Source organism: Microcaecilia unicolor, chromosome 8 (genome assembly GCF_901765095.1).
Source record: "Microcaecilia unicolor chromosome 8, aMicUni1.1, whole genome shotgun sequence".
Taxonomy (NCBI): domain Eukaryota; kingdom Metazoa; phylum Chordata; class Amphibia; order Gymnophiona; family Siphonopidae; genus Microcaecilia; species Microcaecilia unicolor.
This window is the reverse complement of record NC_044038.1, coordinates 235,416,684-235,442,505: the sequence shown is the minus strand read 5'-3', so window position 1 is coordinate 235,442,505 and position 25,822 is coordinate 235,416,684. Positions and strand designations below refer to the sequence as shown.

At 42.4% G+C, this 25,822-nt stretch overlaps 1 protein-coding gene across 2 annotated transcripts in view; it reads right to left on the bottom strand.

The window, feature by feature from the left end:
* Window positions 1–25,822, bottom strand: part of IFT52 (intraflagellar transport 52) — a 52,605-nt gene that overhangs the window by 6,991 nt on the left and 19,792 nt on the right. Inside the window, exons 5-10 of one of the 2 annotated variants that reach the window (XM_030212596.1) lie at window positions 25,347–25,422; window positions 24,715–24,786; window positions 21,365–21,491; window positions 9,886–10,002; window positions 1,922–2,008; window positions 516–584 (exon numbers count right to left, since the gene is read on the bottom strand). In XM_030212596.1, coding sequence (XP_030068456.1) covers window positions 516–584; window positions 1,922–2,008; window positions 9,886–10,002; window positions 21,365–21,491; window positions 24,715–24,786; window positions 25,347–25,422 — 548 coding nt within the window. The remainder of the gene's footprint in view (window positions 1–515; window positions 585–1,921; window positions 2,009–9,885; window positions 10,003–21,364; window positions 21,492–24,714; window positions 24,787–25,346; window positions 25,423–25,822) is intronic. The other variant, XM_030212597.1, reaches the window with a different exon arrangement.

Sequence of the window (25,822 nt, the reverse complement as noted above, 5' to 3'; positions counted from 1 at the left end):
CCCTGTACATGTCAGATCTAGTGACCTTATTGCAGGGGTCAGCTATGAGATATAAAATTCAACATCTTTTTTTTTGTTAAGATTTCCAATGTTTAAGAAACTGAAATCAATTAAAAAAAACTCCCCTCTTCTATTCAGTATCAGATGGCCGAGCTATGGAATCATTTTCCTTTTTCTTTAAGATCTTGTGGACACTACTTTTTGTTCAGAAGGAATTTGAAAACTCTTCTCTCTTATAAATTTGATCTCTCAATTAATTATGTGATTTAATTTTTTATAAATTTTATAATTTGTTCCCGGATGAAATAGTCTGGCTCTTATCTTATGGAATCCGTCCTTGAACTATAAAGGAATACTCGGAATACAAGACCTGGTATAACATAACACAACAGGAGACAATCAGGAGGTGGGAACCTTTTGACATCACTGTACATATACATAAAATCTTTGAACAACCAGGCAATGTGTGTGTTATACTACATACGCTCAGAATAAACCTGATCAGTACTTCTTACCTCTGGGTCCTCAGCATCTATCTGATTTAAATGGATATCCTTTGTAGTGAGCCACTGGAAGACAACATCCTGTGAGAGTGTAGACAAGAAAGTGTTTGGCTCCAGAGCCATGTAAAAAGGTCAGGCAAATTATAGCTCACAGACCCACAGTCAACTTGTTTAAAACGAGACATTTCACTAGCCCAGTACATAATTACCTAGGAATGAAAGTAAGGGGTGTGAGAGGGAGGGGGCACTAATTCCTGTTATTTTCTGTTTAACGCATATTCAAGTGCTCTAAAACATTTGTTGGGTGGCTCTAACATAGCATTATTTTGCTTACCCTGCAGTATAAGGTAATAAGATGCAAATTAATGCAAAGCAGTTCATGTAATGCATTTTGAATTGAACACTAGATGCAAGCTGCAAGCTGGGTGATAGCTGGTAAAATAACCCCAGTTTTTAATCACCAAGAGAGTTTTGGGCTGCCAAGCTGTGGCTCAATGCTCCCAGGTTGCAACTTAAAAGGAATCATGATAGTGCATGTCAGATGCCCCACAAGTATCCCCCTCACCATTCACACACCCCTTCCAAAGTCACCTCTCTCCTGTAGCAGTCCCCCAACAATGCTACCTCCCCAAGAAGGGAAGAACCTCCCAATAAAGCCAGCCCTCCACCCAGAAGAGCCTCCCCAAAGCAACTCCCTCCCTGAAGTGCCAAGCCAGCACCCCTCCCCCCACACTCGTCAACAGCAAGGCTCCCCTGTCCACTGCTAGATCCCCACCCCCACCAGCCTACTTGGTCCTTTCCTTGGTGTCTAGTGGGTTCTGATCAGGAGCAACCCCCAATCGTTCTTACCCTCTTCGGCATTAGGATCCAAAATGACACCACCAACCCCTAGCGGTAGCTTTGCAGATACTACCACTGGGGATGGAGAGGGGGTGTCATGTTTACAAATAAGGGCTTCTTTCTGATATAACATTTTATTACAACCATGCTGAAAACCGCTGCAGTGATCAACCAAACAGTTTACGTCAGAGATCATGGAGAAACTGACATTCCCCAAGATCACAAGCAGAACTGGGAGCAGCATCTGCAAGATTCTAACACCAAGCTTCAATGACGAAAATCAGTAATTGATAACAGAAACTAAGTAGAAAAGCCTAAATTTTAGATGTGGTGACATAGTAGGAAGAATAAGAATGACTACTCCTGACAGCCAGAAAAAAAGAATAAGAGACCATAAACTCAAAGGTCACCACCACTATATCCATTCGAAAGAAATAGGGTCCGACATGGTGACTGACAAAAGATGATACTGCTGGTGACTCTCAGGGCCTTAGAATGGGGGCATAATCACACTCCCACAAGTGGATATGAAACGCTACCAAAAGGCATAATTCAGACAGCCATAAAAATCTACTTACCATAATTTTGCTGTTTTCTTCTTTATCCAAGTACTGGTCACTGAACATATGGCACGAGCCCATCACAGCCAGCTTTCCACCTTGATTCTGTCAATAAGCCAACAAAAACTATTGAATCAGCAAATCTATTAGATAAAATGTTTCTCTAGGGACACAGACTGCAAGCCGGCTGCTAACCTCTATTTGTGTCTTTGCTGTAAATGAGAAAACTTTACAAAGATAAAATACTGAAAACATTTTCAAGTCATTTACCTGGGTAAACTGGCTGTCTGAAATTTGCCTGCTCCTTTTCCCACAATGAAGTAGTACATTTAAAAACAAATCAAAGACAATGTTTTTTTCACTCAATGCATAATTAAGCTCTGGAATTCACTGCCAGGGTATGTGGTAAAAGCTGTTAGTGTAGCTGGATTTAAGAAGTCTGAACAAGTTTCTGGAAGAAAAGCCCATAAACCATTATTAAGGCGGACTTTGGCAAATCCACTGCTTATCCCGGTGATAAGCAGCATGGAATCTATTTACTTTTTAGGATTCTGCCAAGTATTTGTGACCGGGATTGGCCACTGCTGTAAACCAGGTACTAGGCTGGATGGACCTTTGGTCTGACCCAGTATGGCAAATTTTATGTGCTTATATTTCCTGGGTAAAACTGCATAGAGATCAATGACATGCATACTTTTACCTCAGCAAGGGCAGGAAAATGCATGTAGATTATATTTTCCCCATCTCCACGCACTATTTTGTATGGAAAAAGTACTCATGGGAAGAAAAAAAAAAAACCTGGAAAATTTCTGTGGGAATTTTCTGAGGCAATTCACAAAACTGGTGCAAAGCAAGGTTACAATAAAACTATTTTGGATAACTTGCCATTACTTTATATCTAGACAGGCATTTCTGAAAACTGTCCCCATTACAAGCAGAGGAAGAACTATGCATGTGTCTACTCTTGATGTGGCATATTCTACCATCTCCACAGCCACCGGCCCTGACTTGGCATACAATATCATCCAGTGTAGATCCTCCCAAATTAAACTAATGCCCCTCATTGGTACCCAATATACCATCATCCCCTGCAGGTAACTGGCATGGCAAATGCTCTTATGCCCAGCAGATGCTCCCTATGGGATACACAGAAAAATTATGTCTTACCTAATAATTTTCTTTCCTTTAGTCCTAACAGATCAGTCCAGAACTTGTGAGTTGTGACCATCAACCAACAGATGAAGACAAAGAAAAAAAGTAGTTCACGATTTATCCTTTAAGGGTACTGTGCATCCCTAAAACACTCAGTATTTGAATGACAAAAGCAATGGAGGTCATGTAAAGAGTTCAGAGCATTTGCCGTATTACTCAAACTAAGAAGGCACTGTTGATTTCAACTTGCTCATAGACCTCCAAATGAAGCAGCCGTTAATATAGAAAACTCAAAGAACTGACCAACTGAAGTAGGAACTATCATACTCCACTGAGACTGCACCATGTACCTGAAAGCAAGAGCTATTGATGTCAAGTGATACACTATGTACCTGTAACAGTAGCTATTGGAGCGCAATGAAACAGAGATCCACAAACCAAACAGTAGGTAACGCCTTGTAGTGACACACAATTCCTCAACTGAGGGCAGACGGAATGAAAAACAGCAGATAAATTCTATAGTAGAAGTAGAATGAACTGTGGAATGGGAAGAATAGGATAGCAATAGGAAGCACGTAATATAAGGATGTTTTTTTTTTTTTTAGTTACATTCGTACCCCGCGCTTTCCCACTCATGGCTTCTGGACGGATCTTGTTGTGGCTAAAGGAAACGATCAGATAAGACATACTATATTCTTCCTTAGTATCCCACAGATCAGTCCAGAACTTGTGGGATGTAGCAAAGCAGTTCACAAATGGGGTGGGAGTTCATTTGTGTAGTTCAACCAGCTTAACCCAAGGCACAGATATGCTTAATGAAGTACAGAAATAAAATTAAATAGCACTGATACCAATAAGTTGTAGCACTGAAGATACTGCAAACCAGAAGCACAGCAGACTAAGAGGGCAAAGGAAAGCATAGAATAAGGGATTAAGGTACTACAGCCACTGAGAAGCTGAAGAACAATGGACAGTGAGAGACTGAAATGAAGATGACCTGCAGAGGTGAAGCACAGCAGCAAGTGCTAAGCTACATGCCAACTAAGAATTTAAGGCAGATGTACAGCTGAAATAATGAGGTTGAAGCACAGTTTCAAGTAGGAGGATGCAACATAGCTTATAGTGATTGATAGAGTAAACTGAAATAACAAAGATACTGTGAGGTGAGGATAGACAATACAATGCTACTAAACAGCTAAAGTCTACCATATACTGAGAGAATTAAGTATAGCTGCCCTTGAGATAGTGAAGCATAGATGGCACTGAAAAACTGAAGTCACATTGATGCCAAAAAGCTTTACTTTAGCGCTGGCGCCCTGGACCAGAGCCTCACCTGGTCCATAGGTTAAGCCAGCCCTGGATAAGAACATTATACTGAAGCCCAACTGATACTATGAAGCTGATGTAAAGCTGAAAAAGTGAGACTGAAGAATATCCCATGCTGCGAGGTTGAAGAACACAACACTGTGAAGCTAAAGAATAGCTAATACTGTAAAAAGGTGATACCGTGAAGGTGAAAACACCACTCATACCATGAAGGGGAAGCAAAGTAGCTACTGTGAATCTGAATCTTAGGTACCCCTGAGAATCTAAAATACAGCTGGCTCTACTAAGCCAAATCACAGCTGTCACTGAGAAGTTTAACATGAGAGGCTAAGAGACAGGTGATTCTGTAAGGTGAAACACAGCTGATTCTAAGTATAGCAGAAAGTCTCAAGGTGATGTTTTGCTAGAGGCTTCCTGCTGTACCCCAGAAGTTCCTGAAAGTTACTGGAACTAATTTGGAATGCAGAATCCTTTTGTGTAGTATAAGATGAGCTAATTCAGTGCAAAATACTAACTTTCCTTAGGAACCTAGAGAGATAAAGGAGGACAATTCTACCCATCCAATAAAATGGTGGACTTAAGAGGAGAAAACAACTCATAGAAAACTACATTATCTGAAATAGATCTATTTCTGTCTTTTGGAAGAAAATCTGCCTAAACACCACCAGTTTCTTTGCTGTAAGAAATGCATAACCTACTTTGAAAGAGCAGAACTAAAAAGGATACCCTTCCTCCAGAAAGGAAACCATCAGTTGGGAGGAACCTAAGAGGCACTAGGCACACATATACCTAACACAAAGCATTAAAAACAGGACTGAACTCCATAAAGATTTTAAAGAAAGGAAGCTGCATCAAATGCATCCCATGAGCTTGGATATCAGAGTATCACCTCAGGATTCACACTTCCTGTGATACTATCCATGGTTGGAAAGAAACAACATAACATTAAAGACTAGTAAAAAAGGCCCGTTTCTGACACAAATGAAACGGGCGCTAGCAAGGTTTTCCTCGGAGTGTGTATGTTTGGGAGAGTGTATGTGAGAGTGACTGTTTGAGAGTCAGAGTGAAAGTGTGAGTGTGTGAGAGAGAGAGTGAGTCTGGGTGTGAGTGTGTTTGTGAGAGAGTGTGTGTGTGAGAATGAGAGTGTGTGCAAGTGTGTATGTGAGACACAGTGTGAGAGAGAGTGTGTGTGTGTGGGCGAGAGAGAGAGTGTGTGTGAGACACAGATTCTCTGTGAGAGTGAGTGTATGAGACCAAGCGAGTGTGTGAGTGACTGTGTGGCACATAGAGAGTGAATGTGATACAGTGTGAGATAGAGTGTGTGAGAGTGAGAGTCAGAAAGACATTGTATATGAGAGAGAGAGTGTGAGCCCTGCCCTCCCAATCCATGCCCATCTGTCCCCTGCCCCCTCCATTCATCCTTTTCCAGCAATTCCCCTCTCTCCCTGAGCCCTGCCCTCCCAATCCATGCCCATCCATGCTCCTCTGTCACCTGTCCCCTCCATTCATCCCTAGCCAGCAATTCCCCTCTCTCCCTGAGGCCTGCCCTGCAATCCATATCCATCCATGCCCATGTGTCCCCTCCATTCATCCCTATCCAGCAATTCCCCTCTCTCCCTGAGCCCTGCCCTCCCAATCCATGCCCATCCATGCTCCTCTGTCCCCTGCCCCCTCCATTCATCCCTTTCAGCAATTTCCCTCTCTCCCTGAGCCCTGCCCTCCCAATCCATGCCCATCCATGTTCCTCTGTCACCTGCCCCCTCCATTCATCCCTATCCAGCAATTCCCCTCTCTCCCTGAGGCCTGCCCTGCAATCCATATCCATCCATGCCCATCTGTCCCCTCCATTCATCCCTATCCAGCAATTCCCCTCTCCCTGAGTCCTGCCCTTCCAATCCATGCTCCTCTGTCACCTGGCCCCTCCATTCATCCCTATCCAGCAATTCCCCTCTCTCCCTGAGGCCTGCCCTGCAATCCATATGCATCCATGCCCATCTGTCCCCTCCATTCATCCCTATCCAGCAATTCCCCTCTCCCTGAGTCCTGCCCTTCCATGCTCCTTTGTCACCTGGCCCCTCCATTCATCCCTATCCAGCAATTCCCCTCTCTCCCTGAGGCCTGCCCTGCAATCCATATGCATCCATGCCCATCTGTCCCCTCCATTCATCCCTATCCAGCAATTCCCCTCTCCCTGAGTCCTGCCCTTCCAATCCATGCCCATCCATGCTCCTTTGTCACCTGGCCCCTCCATTCATCCCTATCCAGCAATTCCCCTCTCTCCCTGAGGCCTGCCCTGCAATCCATATCCATCCATGCCCATCTGTCCCCTCCATTCATCCCTATCCAGCAATTCCCCTCTCTCCATGAGTCCTGCCCTCCCAATCCATGCCCATCCATGCTCCTCTGTCCCCTGCCCCCTCCATTCATCCCTTTCCAGCAATTCCCCTCTCTCCCTGAGCCCTGCCCTCCCAATCCATGGCCATCCATGCTCCTCTGTCCCCTGCCGCCTCCATTCATCCTTTTCCAGCAAGTCCCCTCTCTCCCTTCCATGACCCCCCCTCGCATCCATGCTCCTGTCTCTCCCATGTCCCAGCCTGGCCCGCCCTCTTCTCTCCCCCCCCCCCTTCGCATCCATGCTGTCGTTTCTCCCCTGCCCTCCCGCTCCCATTGTTCTACTTTACTGGCCATCCTCTTCTCTCCCCCCAACATGCGTGTTTGTTTTTTTTCTTCTTTTTAAATTTACCTCCGTGGCGGTTCCGGAAGCGAAGCGTCAGCGAAGGAGGCGGTGCTCCCGACGTCTAGGTTTCCCTTCGCTGTGTTCCGCCTTCTTTTGACGTCATCCTTGACGTCAGAAGAAGGCGGAACACAGCGAAGGGAAGGCTAGACGTCGGGAGCGCCGCCTCCTTCCCTGACGCTTCGCTGCCGAGCGATGCGATTGGTTGAGTGTCATTGCTCCGCCCTCGACGTCATCACGTTTGACGCGTGGGCGGGGCAGACACAAAGCGATCTCACCCCCTTCACTTTTAGAATGTTGGCTAAGAGAGGCTTCATTAGAACGTTGAAGGTGCGTTTTATATAGAGAGATGAGCATCCCCAAATCCAATCCCAGGAATTGAGCTGTCCCAGAGAGATGGGAAAGTCATGTCAAAGGAATCCCCTTCAAGAGTGAATGGCATAGAAGGTATTTGGCGTCCAATTTTATGAGCTCTTACAGTGCAAGCTGTACAAAATACAAAATGGGGGATGCTGACTCTATGACACAAAGACTGTGGCAAGAAGGGGACAAAATGGTGCCAATGCTTCCGCGCAGCCCAAAGTAGCATCCTAATGTCAGAAAGAATAAGACAAAGTCCAGTTGGTAGAAAAATTGCTGCCTCCAATGAAGGAAATTTGTGCTACTAGAACCAGAGACCCCCCCTCCCCCAAAGATTTATGTTCTTCCCTAGATAGAAGGCAGCAATGATTCAGTCTCCCACTAGAATTAGGAAAACAGGACTTCCGGTTGGACCGAGTGGAGGAAGACGTGGGAGAGAGAAGCTCCACACTCCGTACCTCCTTAGAGTGCTGTACCCCGAGTTTGTTGCCAGTCCTCCGGATATTTGACAGAAATCGCAAAAGCCCCTGACAGATGCCAAAGCCTGTTAAAGGGAGAGTTTTTGAAAACAATTAAGGAAATATAAGCTACAAAAGCTAACTCACAACACAGGCTTTTTGGTGGGTGAGCAGACCACGGAGATGACGGAACTTAAAAACAGAAGAGATGGCTGTGGGCTCGGAGACTGATAATACTGGAATAGCGTTGAAGGAAATAAAGGAAGCAAAGGCAGAGATTTTACAGACCGTGCTCACTAAGTTTGATGAGAGATTTGAAGGGCTGGTCGCTAGAGTGGCAAATGCTGAACAGCAGGTGTCTGCACGCAAGGACTAGATGGAAACAAAAGGTCGTCAGTACAAAATCCACATGCGCAAGTTCAAGAGTTAAAGGACAGATCGGAAAAGCAGGAAAACCATAGCCGCTTACCCAATCTGAGACTGTTTGGAATGCCAGAGGATCTTGAGGGTAATGACACCCAAAAGTATGTGCATGCCGTAATGCAGAAGTGCTTCTCAAGCTCTGCGGATAATCCATCTTATGAGGTGGAAAGGGCACATAGGGAGCTTTAGAGCTCAACTGGGGCCTGATGTGCAGCCAAGTGCAATCATTATGAAACTGTCGAGATACAAGGAGTTGGAACATGTACTGCAGGCCTCCCGTCACAGACCTACAATGGAATACCAGGGTTTGAAGTATATCCTGATCTGATACAAGAGACTGTACGTAAACGAAGGGAAATGGTGAAGTGGAAATAGGCTGTGCAGAGACTGGGCTACTCTGCCTGCATTTGGTATCCAGAGAAGCTGATGGTTATCAAAAATGGTTTTAAGAAGTTCTTCAACACAGAGCTTACTTCAAAATTCGTGACTGGGTTGCAAAATAATCTGGATCAGAGCCGGTCACGATCATGGCGCGAGACACAACACTGCCTGATTATCAGTGGAAGCAGCAGTTAAACTCGGTCTAATCCTGAGACTGCTTCATTTGAGGGCACAGGAGTTGTCCCAGGGAAGTTTAATCCCAAGACCCCTCCTAAGAAAAGGGGGAGTGATAGGAAAAAAAGGGGACTTGGACACAACCAAGCACTTCCTACACTGTTTCCAACCAGCTTTATCCTGTATTCTGAAAAGAGACATAGATCAACTTAACCAACTAGCCCTGGTTCAGGAGCCAATTAAGTCCTTGCAGTCCAGGTACTGCAAGGTGTATCATCACCATCTACGGGAGACACAGAAATATTGAATGGTCTAGGGATGCATGGTACCCTTAAGAATGAAATCATGAAGAACTTTCTCTGTATCTATCTGCTGGGTCAATGGTCACAACCCACAAGTACTGGACTGAACTGTGGGACAAAGCATACAGCAAAATCACCTCTAGTGTGGTTACTGCAGTATCTATTACAGAGTACATGCTCCTAGCATCTAGCAGGTCCTCAGAGTAAAATCCAGCTCTGCCTCACTTTCTCCCATTCCCTTTCCTAGCAAGCTCCAATCATGACAGCTATCATCTTTCACAGGCGTTCATCAAATCACACACTATCTTCCCCTGTGGGTTCTAGACTTGATACAGCAGGAGGGAGACAAGAGCAATAGCACTTTCAGTCATATGCTCCTTGGTCACCAAGAGCCCACTTGCTGCTCTGAATCTCATGGGACTTTGTACAGTTGCACAGTTCAAAACAGCAGTTGAAATCCCAGGCAGAATAGGAAGACATGGCCAAATGTGCTGCTCCTAGCGCTGAGATGGGAGGACATCAGCAAGGGAGGAGGAAGGGAGCAGGAACGTGCAGCAGGATAGCGGCAAAAATGCAAGGATCGACTAGTTCTATGGCACTAAAAGAGACTATGGGCTCTAAAGTATTACATCTAATCATACCTTCTTTCTCTATTACTATTTTCTTCCCTACCTCGTTTCTCTCAAACAGTTTAAATATCTTCTTTCTAATCCTTTTCTCGGCCCTGACAGAGATTCTACCACTGCTTTCAGCTTCCTCCTCCAGCATTTTGTCTATAATTTCCTCCAGCTAAACACAAAGAAAAAGATATCTGGTTAAAGACAGGTTAATTGGGTAAAGATGTTAGAATGCGACACCGGTCATTAAAAAAAGTGAAGAAAGTTACAAAAGGAGATTTTAGAAAACTACATCCAAATAACATTTCCTTAAAGAAAACAAAATCATTCATTGTTCACATTAAGAAACAAGACTCTATTATAGTAATTCTGAAAAGCCGCAGGGAGCTGGAAGCTCGTTTTTTCCAAGGAAACACCACACAGAATTTCTCTTTGAGAATATGGGTTACACACAGACCATGGGCAGAAACACACTTGTAGATTTTAAAACTTGCTTTCCTACAGTGCAAGTGAATGCATAGATTTCAAAATGAAATCCCTACACATACTTTCTTTTCCATGCTCTAAACTCAACCCAGACCCTTTTCGACAGGCAAAAATATGCATTGTACTTTTGGCTGCACTGAGGTGAAAGGAGCAATTTTCAAATGAGATAATCCATCTGTATTATTAATAGTAATAATAATAATAGCATTTTTTGATGTAGTACATGCTGGTTTTAGTAATAGAGAGTGTTTTTTATTGGTGATTTTAGATGTTTCTACAGCATTTAGCACCATAAATCACACTATCATGATAAATAGATTACAAGCAACTGGATTATGTGGTACAGCATTAAAATGGTTTGAATCTTTTTTGGAAGATAGAGGGTTTTCTGTTATACAAGGTAATGACGTGTCAGAAGCCATCAGCAACGGGTGTCCCACAAGGATCATGCCTGTCTGCCATTCTTTTTAATGTTTTTTTGAATATCTCTGTTGATTATTAAATTGTTTTGGCATACAATTCAGACTATATGCATACAACATACAATTTGTAATCCCACTGGAGAAAAGTGTTCAAGATACATTTGCTAAATTGAAGTTAATAATGCAATCTATTAATTGTTTGAAATTAAATATTAGTAAAACTAAGGAGAAATTAGATCTTACCTGCTAATTTGCTTTCCTTTAGTCCCTCCGGACCGGACCAGGATTGGACTGATGGGTTGTGCTCGCCTACCAGCAGGTGGAGACTGAGAAAAAACTCTGACTCTAGAGAGCCAATAGGAGCCCTGGTCATGTGACCTTAGCCTCAGTATTTGAATAACAAAGCAGGAAAGAAAGAAAGACCTTCTGTGCCGTATGGAATCCTAGCAGCCACAAAGCACTTGGCAATGCCAAGTATCAGAGCTCACCAGCAACTCTCACCAGAGAAGTGGTATGGCCTGATATGTATTACAGCTCACCAGCAACTCTCACCAGAGAAGTGGTATGGCTCACTTGTACTATAGCTCACCAGCAACTCTCACCAGAGAAGCGATATGGCTCACATGTAAAATAGCTCAACAGCAACTCTCCCCTGAGAAGTGGTATGGCTCACGTATAATATAGCTCACCAGCAACTCTCCCCAGAGAAGTGGTATGGCTCACTTGTCTTGTAGCTCACTAGCAACTCTCACCAGAGAAGTGGTATGGCCCACTTAAGATTTTATATATATTCCATCAACTGAGCTTACCAGCAACTCTCACCAGAAAAGTGGTAAATCATATTTAAGGTTTTATAGATATTCCAGCAACTGAGCTCAGCCACAACTCTCACCAGAGAAGTGGTATGGCGTATTTAAGGTTTTATAGATAGATTCCAGCAATTGAGCTCACCAGCAACCACCAGAGAAGTGATATAGACCACGTAAAGTTCTGTATATATATAGTATTGTTCCACGAATCGTAAAGGAATGAATACACTTCCTACTGAATACACTTCCTACTTAATAAAAGAAGCTAAAGAGTAGAGAGAACATGGGAGGGGCCTGGTCCGGTCCGGAGGGACTAAAGGAAAGCAAATTAGCAGGTAAGATCTAATTTCTCCTTCCTTAGCGTCCCTCCGGACCGGACCAGGATTGGACTGATGGGAAGTACCAAAGCAGTAATCTGAAGGGAGGGACCCTATGAAAACTGCAGAGAAATGTTCATGCTGCATAGGCCACCTGGCGACAACTAACATGTAGTGTGTCCCAATGAGCAAAATAAAATGAAACTAGGACTAAGTTGCCAACTTACCAATGTGCACCGAGAGCACCAAAAATCGCCGTAGTAAGAAGAGAGCCCGCTTCTGAAGTTGTGGAATATGTTGTAATACGCTGTGGAACTGCCCTCTCAGCGAGAAGAGAAATAGACATTCTCATTTCCTTGATCCTTCACGATATAGCGGGTTAGAAACAATGAAAAACTTTTACGCCTACTGGCTAGGAGGACAAAACCAATAAGAAAAAAAAACGATTGGGAAAGGTGAAAACTTTAAACTACAGCAGACTGAAAAGAAGTTACCAACCGTAGAAGTATTCCACACATAGATCTACTTGCTGCAATGGCTACTGGGAAACACTGCTTGAAGAGGAAAACTTTATAGAAAAAGTTATGGCTACTAGAAAACAGAACTTTAAGAGTCTGTTCACCTAGTTCACCTAGCTGGTGAACGAAGCGGGGGGTACAGGTGCAGGACTCCTTTAAGAAAACCGCCTTGACAGTGGATGCTGCATAAGCGTGCGGTTGTCAACAGTATCATGCATCACTGATAGAGCTGCCAAATGAACTCTAATGGATGAGTAAGACAGACCAGATTTCGCAAGATGCAGAAGATATTCCAAAACATGCGAAATGGATACTGTTTGTGGAATGAAGTGGCGAGAGGAGCACCACAGAGTGAACCGTCGCCCCTTTGATTGATAGGACTTTAATGTAGATTTCTGTCTGGAAGCAATTAAAACTTGAAGTACTTCCTGCGAAAATATCAAAGACGTTGCGGACCCATTAACCACGCCATAAGTTTGAGTGACTGGGGGTCCGGATGTAGAAAGGTGCCTTGGTTCTGCGTGAACACCTAGTGGGATGACGGAAGAAACGCATATAGAAGGTTGAAAAACCCCTGCTGGACGTTGGCATCTGTCCCTGTCTCCGTCAAGACTGTTGCTGAACGGAAGAAGCAAGAAACGTTCGTGAGCCTGAAGGCAAAAAGAGATAGCCCTGAAGTGTCGCAGTGAGGAAGTAAGGCTGAAAAAATGAGAGTCCATTCACCTAAATGCAGGGTGAGACAACTAAGAAAAAATGACTACAAACTCAAGAGTATACTCTTAACTCCTCCTTGGCGGATGACATAATCCATTGCCATGGCAAGGACCAACATAGCTCTCTGTGCCTTGTTTGTCAGTAGGGAAAACAAAATTCACCCGAAGGTAAAACGAATTGCTGAGGTCCCCCAGAAAAAAATATATACAAACAAGCTTCTGCCAAAAAGTGTACTGCACGAAGCATCCCAATGACAGAACTAAGGTTCTTGAGATAACTAGATGACACTTAAATAGCGCGATTGATGACCCTGAGATTCGCAATAGGATGAAGGAAAATTCCTTCTTGGGCATTAGAAAGTAAAATTGCATTCTGCAGAATAGAGCGAGGAAATGGCCGAAGGCCCAAGGTCACCAAGAAAAATATAAACTGGGATGTTTGCAGAGGAGACAAAAGACTGTGCGCCCACCTGACTAAACAAAGAGAAAATCAGAGATATCTGATGAGAGATCAAATGAGAGATCAAATGAGAGGCCTGGCTACAATCACCACCCAACCTAGAGACCTAGAGAAATGCAACACCCGGTGCGTGACCTGAGAACTCTGCTGATAAGACTTTCTCCAATTAGGCAGTCGTCTAGGTAAGAATGAAATGACCCTAAGAGCGCAATGAACATCCTCTTAGATCTATAAAAGAACGGAAGAGAGAGTACTGCTGAAAATGCCCGGTTAATGCATAAGCAAAAAACTAGCCAATCTCTGGATCCTGAGGAGAAGAGGAAGGGTGACCAAGGACACCAGTTAAATAGGGCTACAAACTCCAACCCTATCTCTATGGCGTTCCATAGTTGGGTAAGTTCTGAATATAGAAAGTTCTGAATATAGGAGTCCACCAGCTATGGTAGTACGCTCCGGACAGAAAAAAATTGTCCCAGTATGAACGTCTGATTCACCGGCCTGTAATTTCTTGGATCTCCCTAATCCACATACCACGGTCATGCGTCCTCCCTCACTGAGATGTAGATTGTACGCTCCTTTGAGCAGGGAACGTCCTTCTTTGTTAATTTGTACAGCGCTGCGTAACCCTAGTAGCGCTCTAGAAATGTTAAGTAGTAGTAGTAGTAGTACCAGACTCACACCCAATAGATATGAATGTTGAGCTTGTTTCAGGTTAAAACACCGAACCTAGGCCCAGGGTCCCCGGTGTTCCTAGTGGTGAACAGCCATGGCAAATATTGTATGCGTTAGTTTGCAGAATTACTGCAAAGCCTTGCTTTTGGAGCAGAGATTTCTGTTCGATACTCTCGTGAGAGGTTTCTTTTTTTTTTTTTTTTCTGCTGTTCTGGTTGTAGAAAGGTGGACATTTGAGCTTTCCCAGAATGGCAAAACTTATGTACCTATGCCCATTAGATATGAATGCTGGACTTGATGGACTTTAGGCCTTACCCAGCATAACCATACTTATGTACCTATGGCAAAAATACACAGGAAGTGAGTGAATCCCCTTCCAATTGAAAGAACACTCTGGAGTGAAGGCGCATAGAATGAAAATGAAAAAGGACAAACTTGGCAAATACCTGTAACGAAAAAAGTGAAGTTGTGCCACAGCCACTTGGTGAAGGCAGTGTAGACAAGACTGTATCTGAATTCAAGAAAGCTTGATATAACATCAGGTCTCTAAGGAAGAGGAAGAGATAGCAGATGGTATGTATAGGCATACTGGACCAAACCAGGATGTTTATAATCTGCCAATGCTGAACTGATAGAGTAGAGACAAACACGAGTAGATGGTTTGAGGACCTTCCACTATCTTTAAGTGGGAAATATGCAAAATGAAAGGATGACTTTATTCTCTAAGTGACCATATGTCCTGTAAAACCCAGAAGAAAGCTAAAATGAAATATGAGAGACTTCAAGGCAGTTGGAAAAGAAGGGAAGACATGAATAAAGCATGCCTGCTAAGGCAGCTGAGTGATTGGGAGCTTGGTAGACAGGACTGTCCCTCAGAGAATATGAAAGAGCTGATATATCCCCATGGCATCTGAACAATCCACTGTATGCCTCTAGAGAAGGCTTCTTAAAGTCTGAAAAAGAAAACTACAGCCATTGAGAGTGTGTCTGTTAAGTTCTTAAAACCCTATATAACATCATAGGCATGGAGTAAAATGCTTGAAAGGAACTAAGATATTATGGTCAGAATTGCAAAGTACCAATCAATTGACTCTTAGGCAATGTAGTCCTATTCACCAGGGAATGAGAAAGACAGAAATTTACTCTATGCCTATAGAGAAAGTTTCTAAAGTTCTTAAAACACTGTATAATACTACAGCTATTGAGGAAAATGCTTGAAATGAATTATGATATTATGATAAGATGTAGATTTTCCACCAGGCAATGAAAAATGACTGAGCACCAGAAAAAACTAGTGTTAACAGCCCCGTGATACATAGAAATTTAAAAGAAGAAAAGCTTGTTATATATCCATATACGAAAGGAGCCCCCTTTCAACCAAATATTGCCTGCTGATGTGAAGAGCATTTTAGAATACGCCGTTCAGCACATACAAAAGTGTACACATCTTGGAGCCGAACTGCTCTATGAACTGCAGCCTTACCTTCAGCAGAGAGATCCTCGACTGATAAGACGGAGGGAGAAACAAAATGGCCACCGTTCGCGCGACTGGCCCCGTGGCGATCGTCGACAGCGCGCCCGACACCTCCGAACAAGCGGAGCCCAGTGGAACGGCGAAGAAACAACAGCCGGCGAAAAAGGCCCCGAAAAAACCGGAGGCAGCACCGGACCCGAAGAAACCTTGAAGGGAGAGCAAAAATTTACACGTTCCGGCTGCGTGAACTGCGCGACGCTGACCGACAGCAGCTGTTTGAACTTTTAAGCCATATCGGAAAAAACAGGTGGCCGCGCTTACGCGGTTCGCACCTTTCTTTTTTTTTTTTTTTTTTCATTTGTTTAAACTGCCGCCACCAAAACGCAAGAAAATGGAGAAAATTAAATCTGACGAGAAAAATCGCTGTTTAAAGTCCCAGATACTGAATTATTTTCTTCTGTTTTTTTTTTTTTTTTATAACCCCTCAATCATAATAAAACACTGGAGCTGCCTGCTCGTTAGAAGTCTGGGGAAAGAAAGGCTGCTTCTTTGAATTTCCTTTTATTTGCTTTAATTCTTTTAAAGCAGCTACCTGTTAAAAGTGGCTGCCTCTCCCAAAGACGGTACACCTTTCCAGAGAAAGGGACGGCCCTTCCCTGCTAAGCCAGGGAGATGGGGAGGAAGGGGGGTGGACTCGAGACACCCGAGTTTAACACCCCCGAGGCTGTCAAAGAAAGAAGAGAAAGGAAACCCTGTCAAGCCTCTAAATAAGATTCCAGGCACAGAAGAAATATCACAAATATCTGTAATATCTAAAGAGAAAAGGAGAGAGACTAATGGGCTCACTTCCTACCTGCTGGGAGACTGAGAAAATACTGAGGCTAAGGTCACATGACCAGGGCTCCTATTGGCTCTCTAGAGTCAGAGTTTTTTCTCAGTCTCCACCTGCTGGTAGGCGAGCACAACCCATCAGTCCAATCCTGGTCCGGTCCGGAGGGACGCTAAGGAAGATTTAATTATTGACAATTTATGATTCACCTGACATTCCAACAATGTTTCAGTATGATAATGAATCAAGGCAGCAGCAAGACTCATAGAAGGTTGCAAGCGATGTGACCACATCACACCATTTTTGCAAAAACTTCATTGGCTACCAGTACAATACAGGGCTAAATTTAAAACTCTATGTCTGGTCTTCAAGGCCCTGAAAGGAAATGATCCTGAGTATCTAAAGAATAGGATGATCCTCCACACACCGCCAAGAACACTAAGGTCCTCCCAAGGACTTTCACTAACTACACCCTCTCCAAAAGACATTACACGATGTGATACCCGCAAGCGAGCCTTCTCCGGAGTAGCCCCCACACTCTGGAATGCATTGCCTGAAAGGCTCCGCTTAACACAAGACTATCTCTACTTCAGGAAGCAGGTGAAAGCTTGGCTCTTCAACCAAGCCTTTAATGGAAGAAGTAACTCACTCACACACACATACACAAGGATTGACTCGGGCTGCACATACTGCAGCGGGACATGTTTATCCACTCCTACCCTAGCTGAGATGATATTTAACCATCTCTCTCACCTCATGTGCAACTTTCTAATTCTTCCTACTTTCTTACTCATCTATATGTTACAACTTTGCCTTACCCTTCACTACCAATTATAATGTTCTATTACGTATTGTGTAGTCATTGCAAGTAGTATACCATGCCATACTTCATATTGTTACTTGAATTTTTTTACTGCTGTAATTGCCTATTGCTCATGCTTGATCTATTCTTACTGTACACCGCCTTGAGTGAATTCCTTCAAAAAGGCGGTAAATAAATGCTAATAAATAAATAAAATAAATACCTATTGTCTGAAAATTGAGAGATTTAGGTGTTATGCTTGATGAAGGTTTGACAATGAAAATACATGTACTTAAGATCATTAGAAACGTTTATGTTAAATTGAGATTAATAAGAAGATTAAAGAATCTATTGAAGCAGCATAATTTTAGAACTGTTGTATAGAGTTTAATTTCTCCTTGTTTTGAATTATGTTAATGCATTGTTCCTTGGAATCCAAAGAACTAAAATAAGACATTACAAACAGTACAGAATTCAGTGGCTAGTTTTGACTGGGAACAGTCGGTTCAAACACTCCTATATTGAAAAGTTTACACTGGCTGCCCAATGAGTACAGTGTTCAATTTACAAATTACTTGTTTGATTTTTAAGATTCTTACACAACAAGTCTCAGAGATACTGGTGACAAGGCTTCATATTTAGCAGCCAAATTGACTGTTTAAGATCAGCAACTCAGAAACTACTTGATATTCCATCTCTGCATGTTAATACGATCTGATGAATATTTTATATTACTGGACCAGTTTACTGGAATAAGTTGCCTCTCAGAATCAGAAATGGTATAGTTTAAAAGGGAGCTTAAAACATTGATGTTTATGCAACCCTACAGATGGGGTAATGAATGATGATCTAGTATCTGCTTTGGGACTTTGATAATTCATGACATTTATTTTGTGATGTCATTTTGTAATGTCTAGTTTGTTTTTATATTATGTATGTAATTATGTAATCCAATAAGAACTATGGATTAAGCAAAATAAGTTTTTAAATAAATGAATGCTAAATATTTAGAGCCCCAAATCTAACCAACAGCATCTAGCAGGCTTGCAGGAAGCCACAATAAAAAGAAATTAGATCTTACCTGCTAATTTTCTTTCCTTTAGTCCCTCCATACTGGTCCAGACTCATGGATTATGCACTACTACTGGCAGATAGAGACTGAGAAGCATAAACTTCCAAGAATCCTACAACCATCCTGTGCAGTCCTCAGTCAGTATTTCCATATCAAAGCTAGATGGACTAACCCAGGAACCTTCTCTCCCTTTGAATTACAGTACATCTCTCTTTCTTGTGCTTACTCTCAGGTTCCCAGTGACTCTGGACTTTTTGGTCTGGGGGCCTGTGCACATGTCGGACTAGTCTCCATTCTGTCTTATGGCCTGGCTCTTGAAAGGGTGCAGCTGCAGAAGAGGGGATATTCAGGCAGACTATCTAGTACCATGTTTCAGTCTCATAAAAGATCTACTTCAATGGATTATGTTATTGTGTCATATTTTGAGAACTGGTTCCAGGGTTGTAATTGTGCTCCTTTTGTGGGCATCGATTCTGGAACTTTTTTTTAAGGATAGTGGATTTTCCCCGTCCAATTTAATAATGGTCTATGGACTTTTCCTTTAGGATGCCGTCCAAACCTTTTTAAAACTCTGCTAAGCTAACCGCCTTTACCATATTCTCTGGCAACAAATTCCAGAGTTTAATTACACATTGAGTGAAGAAATATTTTCTCCGATTCGTTTTAAATTTACTACTTTGTAGCTTCATCACATGCTCCCTAGTCCTAGTACTTTTGGAAAGTGTAAACAGACGCTTCACGTCTACCCATTCCACTCCTCATTATTTTATAGACCTCTATCCTATCTCCCCTCAGCCGTCTTTTCTCCAAGCTGAAGAGCCCTAGTCGCTTCATCCTTTCCTCATGGGGAAGTAGTCCCATCCCCTTTATCATTCTTGTCACCCTTCTCTGCACCTTTTCTAATTCTACTATATCTTTTTTGAGATGCGGCGACCAGAATTGAACACAATATTTGAGGTGCGGTCACACTATGGAGCGATACAAAGGCATTCTAACATCCTCATTTTTGTTTTCCATTCCTTTCCTAATGCCTAACATTCTATTTGCTTTCTTAGCCGCAGCAGCACACTGAGCAGAAGGTTTCAAGTATCATCAACGACGACACCTAGATCCCTTTCTTGGTCCGTAACTCCTAACGTGGAACCTTGCATGACGTAGCTATAATTCGGGTTCCTCTTTCTCACATGTTGGTTGCTGATGCCATCAAATCCATTACCGCAAGGCCCCATGTTCGCACAATACAAGTTAATTCAGACTAGCTCAGACTGCTCAAGTTTATCACATCCACCATCTGCTGGAGATTAACAGCCTAATATTCAAAGCTATTTAACCAGTCAGAACAGATGCTGACCAGTTAAAAAGCACTTAACCGAAACCGGGGACTCAGTGTGACGTATAAATTTAATCTGTTGTTTTTTTCTTTAAGGGTTGCATAGTAGTATGTTACGAAATACGTTGTTTACTCATGTCGGGAGTGTAAATGTTGATGTGTTGCTGACTCTAATAGAGAGAAATAAAAAAATAAAAAAAAGCACTTAACCGGCTATCCACCGATTTTTAAACCGGGTTTGGGGGTCATGCTTGGCCACAAAACCCTGGTAAATCTTAAAGATAACTGGCTATGTCTGAATATTGACATAGCTGGATATCTTCAAGTCAGCCAAAAAAAAACCCTGAATATTCAATGCCTGTCACCAGAAATGGCCCGGAATCGAATATCCGGGTTCAGCACAGACCACAGAAGACCGCGGGAGATAGCTGGGCTGTCTGAATATCAGGGCTTAATAAATACTGACTAAGGACTGCACAGGTAGTTATAGGGTTCTCCAAAGTCAGCTCTTCTCAGTCTCCATCTGCTGGCAGGAGTGCATAACCCATGACTGGACTGATCTGAAGGGATGTTAAAGAATAATCATCATCATTATTATTATCGATAGTAATTAATTTGGCTAGGTGCCTTTGAAAGCTGGAACATTTCTACTTTCTTCCAGTATATCACTCATCAAAATACTGGTCAGGGTAATGTTATTTTCTTCCACTACTACAGATTATTGTATGTATTTGTTTGACTTATTTTAACTTTATCCACCGACTCAAAAGCAATTTATAATCACTTTAAAAATTACAATCATCTCCATTCACAATATCAACCAGTCTTCTCCAGACTATCCTACTATATAAATGAAGAGTGATTGCCGTGCTGCGCATGCGCAGAACATCACAAATCTCTTCCGAGTTTCGATGTTGACCGGCAAGCATCGGGCGGGCAGGGATCGTCCGACAGCAGCTCCGAGGCACACTTCGTCTCCGACAGGTACGATGAGCTGCTGCCACCGCCACCGCTGCTGTGACCCGGGCGCTTTCCTCTGTCACCATCCCCCGGGGCGGCTTTCCTGGGCGGTGGCTCAGCTGCACCCGGCGTTGCTCCGACCGCTTTCTTGCCCATTTTAATGGGCTCAACGGCTTGTTTTACATATATTACACTGGAAGTCATATTTTATTAGTGCATCAATTCAAAGAATACAGGTAGGGCACATGAACATCTGTGTTGTTTACCCCATATGGTACACATTTGGTAATCTCCCAAATACATATATTTTTAATGTTTCTGGAAGAAATTAGTGAATAAACTGCTCTCTCCTGTACCTTTTCATGAAAAATGTAAGTACACTAAATTAGGGTTTCACTGTACTTATGCTGAACAACAACTATACTTCTCTATTATCCCATTTTTAATCATCATCATCATGTTAGTTTACTTGTGAATCAATGTTTAAAAGACTGGAGCACTGGGCTTTATTATTTTATATCAAAACCTTCCTAATAAAATAACAAAATTATTACACAAGCAATCAATATTGCAATGAAGGCTTAATAGTAATTCTCAAGCAGGCAGTGTACTCATGCAATAATCTCCTACTGGCAGAATGGCATACAGGCTATTTACAGAAGCAGTTTACCTTGGAGTGGTAGAAAGCCAGAATAGGTCTATTGAGAGGAAAGCAGACTGATCCTGTGGACAGAACAGCCACAGCTGGTTTCATCACATTTAGTGTGGCACCATACGGATATACGAAAGTGAGAGCCCTGCAGGGAAGATTCAAGACTCAAATTAAAATCATAAGACTGACATATCTATTATGATCCCCCATCTATAGGAAGAATGCACTCAAAAGGGAAGTGTTTTTGATATAGTTATATACCTATATATACACAGATAGCTATAAAGATGCAGTTTTTTTATATTATAATTTTTATTGAATTTTACAAGAATATAATTTAGAAAGTGATAATAATGAACAAGAATCATTTAGTACAAAATTGTATGAGTAACAAACAATGAGAAAGTTAAGTTTACAACGTGAACAAACTAAGGGCCCTGTTTACTAAGGTTCGCTAGCCTTTTTAGCATGCGCTAATGCTAGGGTCACCCATTTATTTCCATGGTTGTCTAGTGTTAGCATATGCTAAAAACACTAGCGCGCCTATAATAGCATAGCGTAGTAAACAGAGCCCTAAATGCATACATGAGAAGTGCGTATAAAATTAAGGAGAAGTTGGAAGGTGAAAATATTTAGCAAGAAATTTGTCACATTTAAATTGTCACCATTTTCTGTTACAATTACAATTGACAAGAACAGTACTTGTAATGTCTTTATATTCTCTATATTGTAAAACTATATTCCACCATAAGAAAACAGAGGTTAGAACTGTCATTTCAATGCTGGATAATCAGTTTTTTATGTTTAAACTTTTTTATTGACGATATGCATAATACAATTCTACTTGGAGTATTCATACAACATGGAGCAGTATACAAATCGACATTCCAACAACATTTTCAACATCGTCAATCACTTTTTCCATTTTCTCCTCCCCTGCCCCCCTCCCCTCCTTACAACTTTTTATATTTCAGCGATTGTTAAAGTTAAAGCGTAATAGTACAAAAGAACATTCATAACTGTTAGGTGTACAATTATAAAACAACCAGTATTCTACTGTGGTGCAGAGTGATCAACTAACCTCCCCAAGTAAATATAGAGTTCCATACCTAATTGCACCTCCTTGTTTTTATGTTTAGGTCTTTTTTTTTTTTTTTATTAAAACTTAATTGTGAAATGAGTAAATACAATTCTCAACAAGAACATGACTACATAACGTCTACAAAGAAACTCATACCAGCATGTATTCCAACAGTTATAATTTTTTTATAGTGTAACATTTAGCGATGGCTCAGCAAAATATACTGCCTTTGTAATGGCTACACAAATAAGTCTAAAGAACCGTGCCATTCTGTAGTCCCAGCAATGCCTATTGCCCTCCCATTCCCCCCCCCCTTTATTCCAACCCCCCCCTTTCCCCCCCCCATCCCCTCCCTCCCTTACTTTCTCCATTCTATTAATAACTCCCCACTGATGATAACATGACCAAGCAGCATTTCTTCCAGCTGGATAATCAGTTTTAAGGCAATGGATATTGGAAAGTTGAAAATACATCTTAGTTTCAGTTTCAATAAAATCGGTTGTCATGTCTAAGTGCAATTAGTAAATTTACTTTAAATATTAATGGCTAAATTCAGCTGATGTGGCCTAACTATTGACTTCTGTGGTGAGTAAATTAATAGAAATGCTTCTATAGCAGAGGACTGTGAGGTTTCTGGAATCAAATGGACTACAGGACCTGAGGCCCCCTGATATTCAGCGCTATTTAACCAGCCAGAAACAGCTCTTGGCCGGCTAAGCACCAATATTCAGCGCGAGATGGTTATTTCCGCTGAATATTAGAGTGATATAGCCGGCTATCCACGAATATTCAAGTGTTGGCCAGCTAAATTTAGTGGCCATATCAGAATGCATAAATAGCATTCCTATCTTTGCCCGCTATAAACTTAACCAGCCAGTACTGAATATTCACTTAGCTGGGTAAGGCTGAGTCGGTGTCCCTCCCCCCTCCCCCTCAAAAAAAAAGGATATTCAATGCTGGTCACTGTAAACGGCCCAGCATTGAATATCCGTGGCATTAGGAAACTGATACTGTTACAACAGGAGCAGAAGTGGATATACCGTTTGCAAACCATACAACCGGGAGGATTAAATACTAAAATTGAGTGGGTCCATTTTTTCTAGTCAGTGCGGTAGCTTTGAAGTAAGCGTGGATATGACGTCATGACTGTTTAAATATAAATACGGAAGTAGGAAGTCTTTTGACTCCTTCCGCTGAAAAGGACTGGAGATACCAGGTATGTGGAGTTAAGAAGATATGTGTGGAACCTGTAAGGATTTAAGATTAATTGTTTGTATGCGTTGCAGTATGCCAGGCTCACGGACCCTGAAGCAGGCAGTGGAAAGACACCGAAACCTGGACCAGAGTCGGCCGTGACAAGGAAAGACCGAGCGCTAAGAAACAGCAACAATGAGTCAAACCTAAGATAAGTGCAGTTTGGACTCCATATAACATCAATATATATAAATGGCGAGTGTCGTATTCACTCGCAAATGCGCAGTAGAGACCCTCTCTGCCCCGCCCCCGTGTCAATATGTGATGACGGGGGCAGAACAGAGAGGGTCTCTACTGCGCATTTGCGAGGGACACCGCCCTTGCTAACGCTCCCCCCACCTGGAGTCGCCACCGCCAACCACCTTCCACCCGGTCGGGCCCTTGCTCCGCTATTGAAACAGCAAGGGCATGCAGCACACAGCTCTGCTGAGCTGCCGTCGGCCTTCCTTCTTCTTCTCTGCCTGTGTCCCGCCCTCGACGATGTTACGTCACACGAGGGCGGGACACAGGCAGAGAAGAAGAAGGAAGGCCACGGCAGCTCAGCAGTAGAGCTGTGTGCTGCGTGCCCTTGCTGTTTCAATAGCGGAGCAAGGGCCCAACCGGGTGGAAGGTGGGTGGCGACGGCTCCGGGGAGGGGGGCGAACTCGGAGGGGGAACGGCAGCGGCGAACTCGGCAGCGGGGTGAGGGGGGCCTTTCAAACCCCCCCCCCCTTTCCTATACTAGCCCGTTTTTACGGGCTGAACGGCTAGTATAAACAATAAATGAAGAGGGGGTTTTTAAGCCTGTGATGACAGAGAGAACTGCGTAGAAGTGACAGCCATAGAGCTGAGTTTCAGGAGTCTGTTGAGGCTTTTTCCTCCTATGACAGCACATAGAAGTTTTATAACATAAGTTATGACTGCAACAGACAGGCCCAGCTAAATAAAACAGCTTCCCATCATTACGTTATTTCTTTTATTCTCACATTTAGGTAGAAATATACACTGCATGGAAAAAATAAAGCACTGAATCAGAGCTGCTACAGCCACTTACTGTGCGTTGTTTCCACTATTGTCTTCATCTATTATTCCAGGAACAGCTTTTCCCGCAGCTCGGCTGATCTCTCTAAAATTTGGATAACGATTGAGATGTTACAACTTGTGGCCAATTCTTACTGGCACGTTTGGGCCTAATGTGCTCTAATAAGTGTCATACCTCCATCTTGGGAAGTTTTGCCATGAAGGTGATCTACAGATTGTTAATTAACAGCTTCACATAAAATCTATTTGAATTAATCATATGCAAGGTATTAACTAGAATTTCAAGATGTTACAGAAAGGTAAATGATTGTCACTCCTACTTGTTAACATCTGATAAAAAATGAAGTCAATTAGAAGTTAAATAGCATAACTTTATGATCTCCGCTTATAATGATAACAACAACAACAACAAAAAAAAGACATTAAGCATTTATTGATATATAAAATGATAGAAATCCTTAAATACAACTGGTTATTGAACAACATAGCACAAAGCTGCAAACTTCTTGTTCCTCTATATAATAATGGCAGTGTTTCACTCCTGGTGAGTCCATTATTTTCCACCATCAGGCTTTTTTTGCTCCTTCTGCATGTACATTCTGGCTAATAAACATATTTAGATGTTAAGAAATCAGCAGCACTTACCTATTCAAAATGCCATTGGAAACGAGAGCTTCTTTGGGATGGAAATACTTGTAATATACATTTCTCACAACAGCATCTTAAAGGATAAAGAGAACATTTTAGACTAGTGCAACAAACCGTAAGTTCACAAAATGATAGAGCCAGCCCAGTGGCTCTGAAGGGTCCTTGGTACAACCCCCTAAAAACTAAGGCATGGGGAAAGAAGCCTGCACTGTGCAGCAGGTACTGCTCTGGAACCCTACTGGGCAGACCATAGACTATAACTGATCTATACCTGCCGTCATCCACTATGTTACCATAGTTTATTTTTTTCTGACATATATATATATCTCACATTATCCCAAGAATTCTCAAATTGAATGTGGCTTACAACAGAGCTTATTCACAGCATCAAGAAAGCAGGATATCTATGATACAATAGCAGCATAAGGGCGGTTAATCAAAATACAATTGTAATAGATAGTAGGAATAAAGAA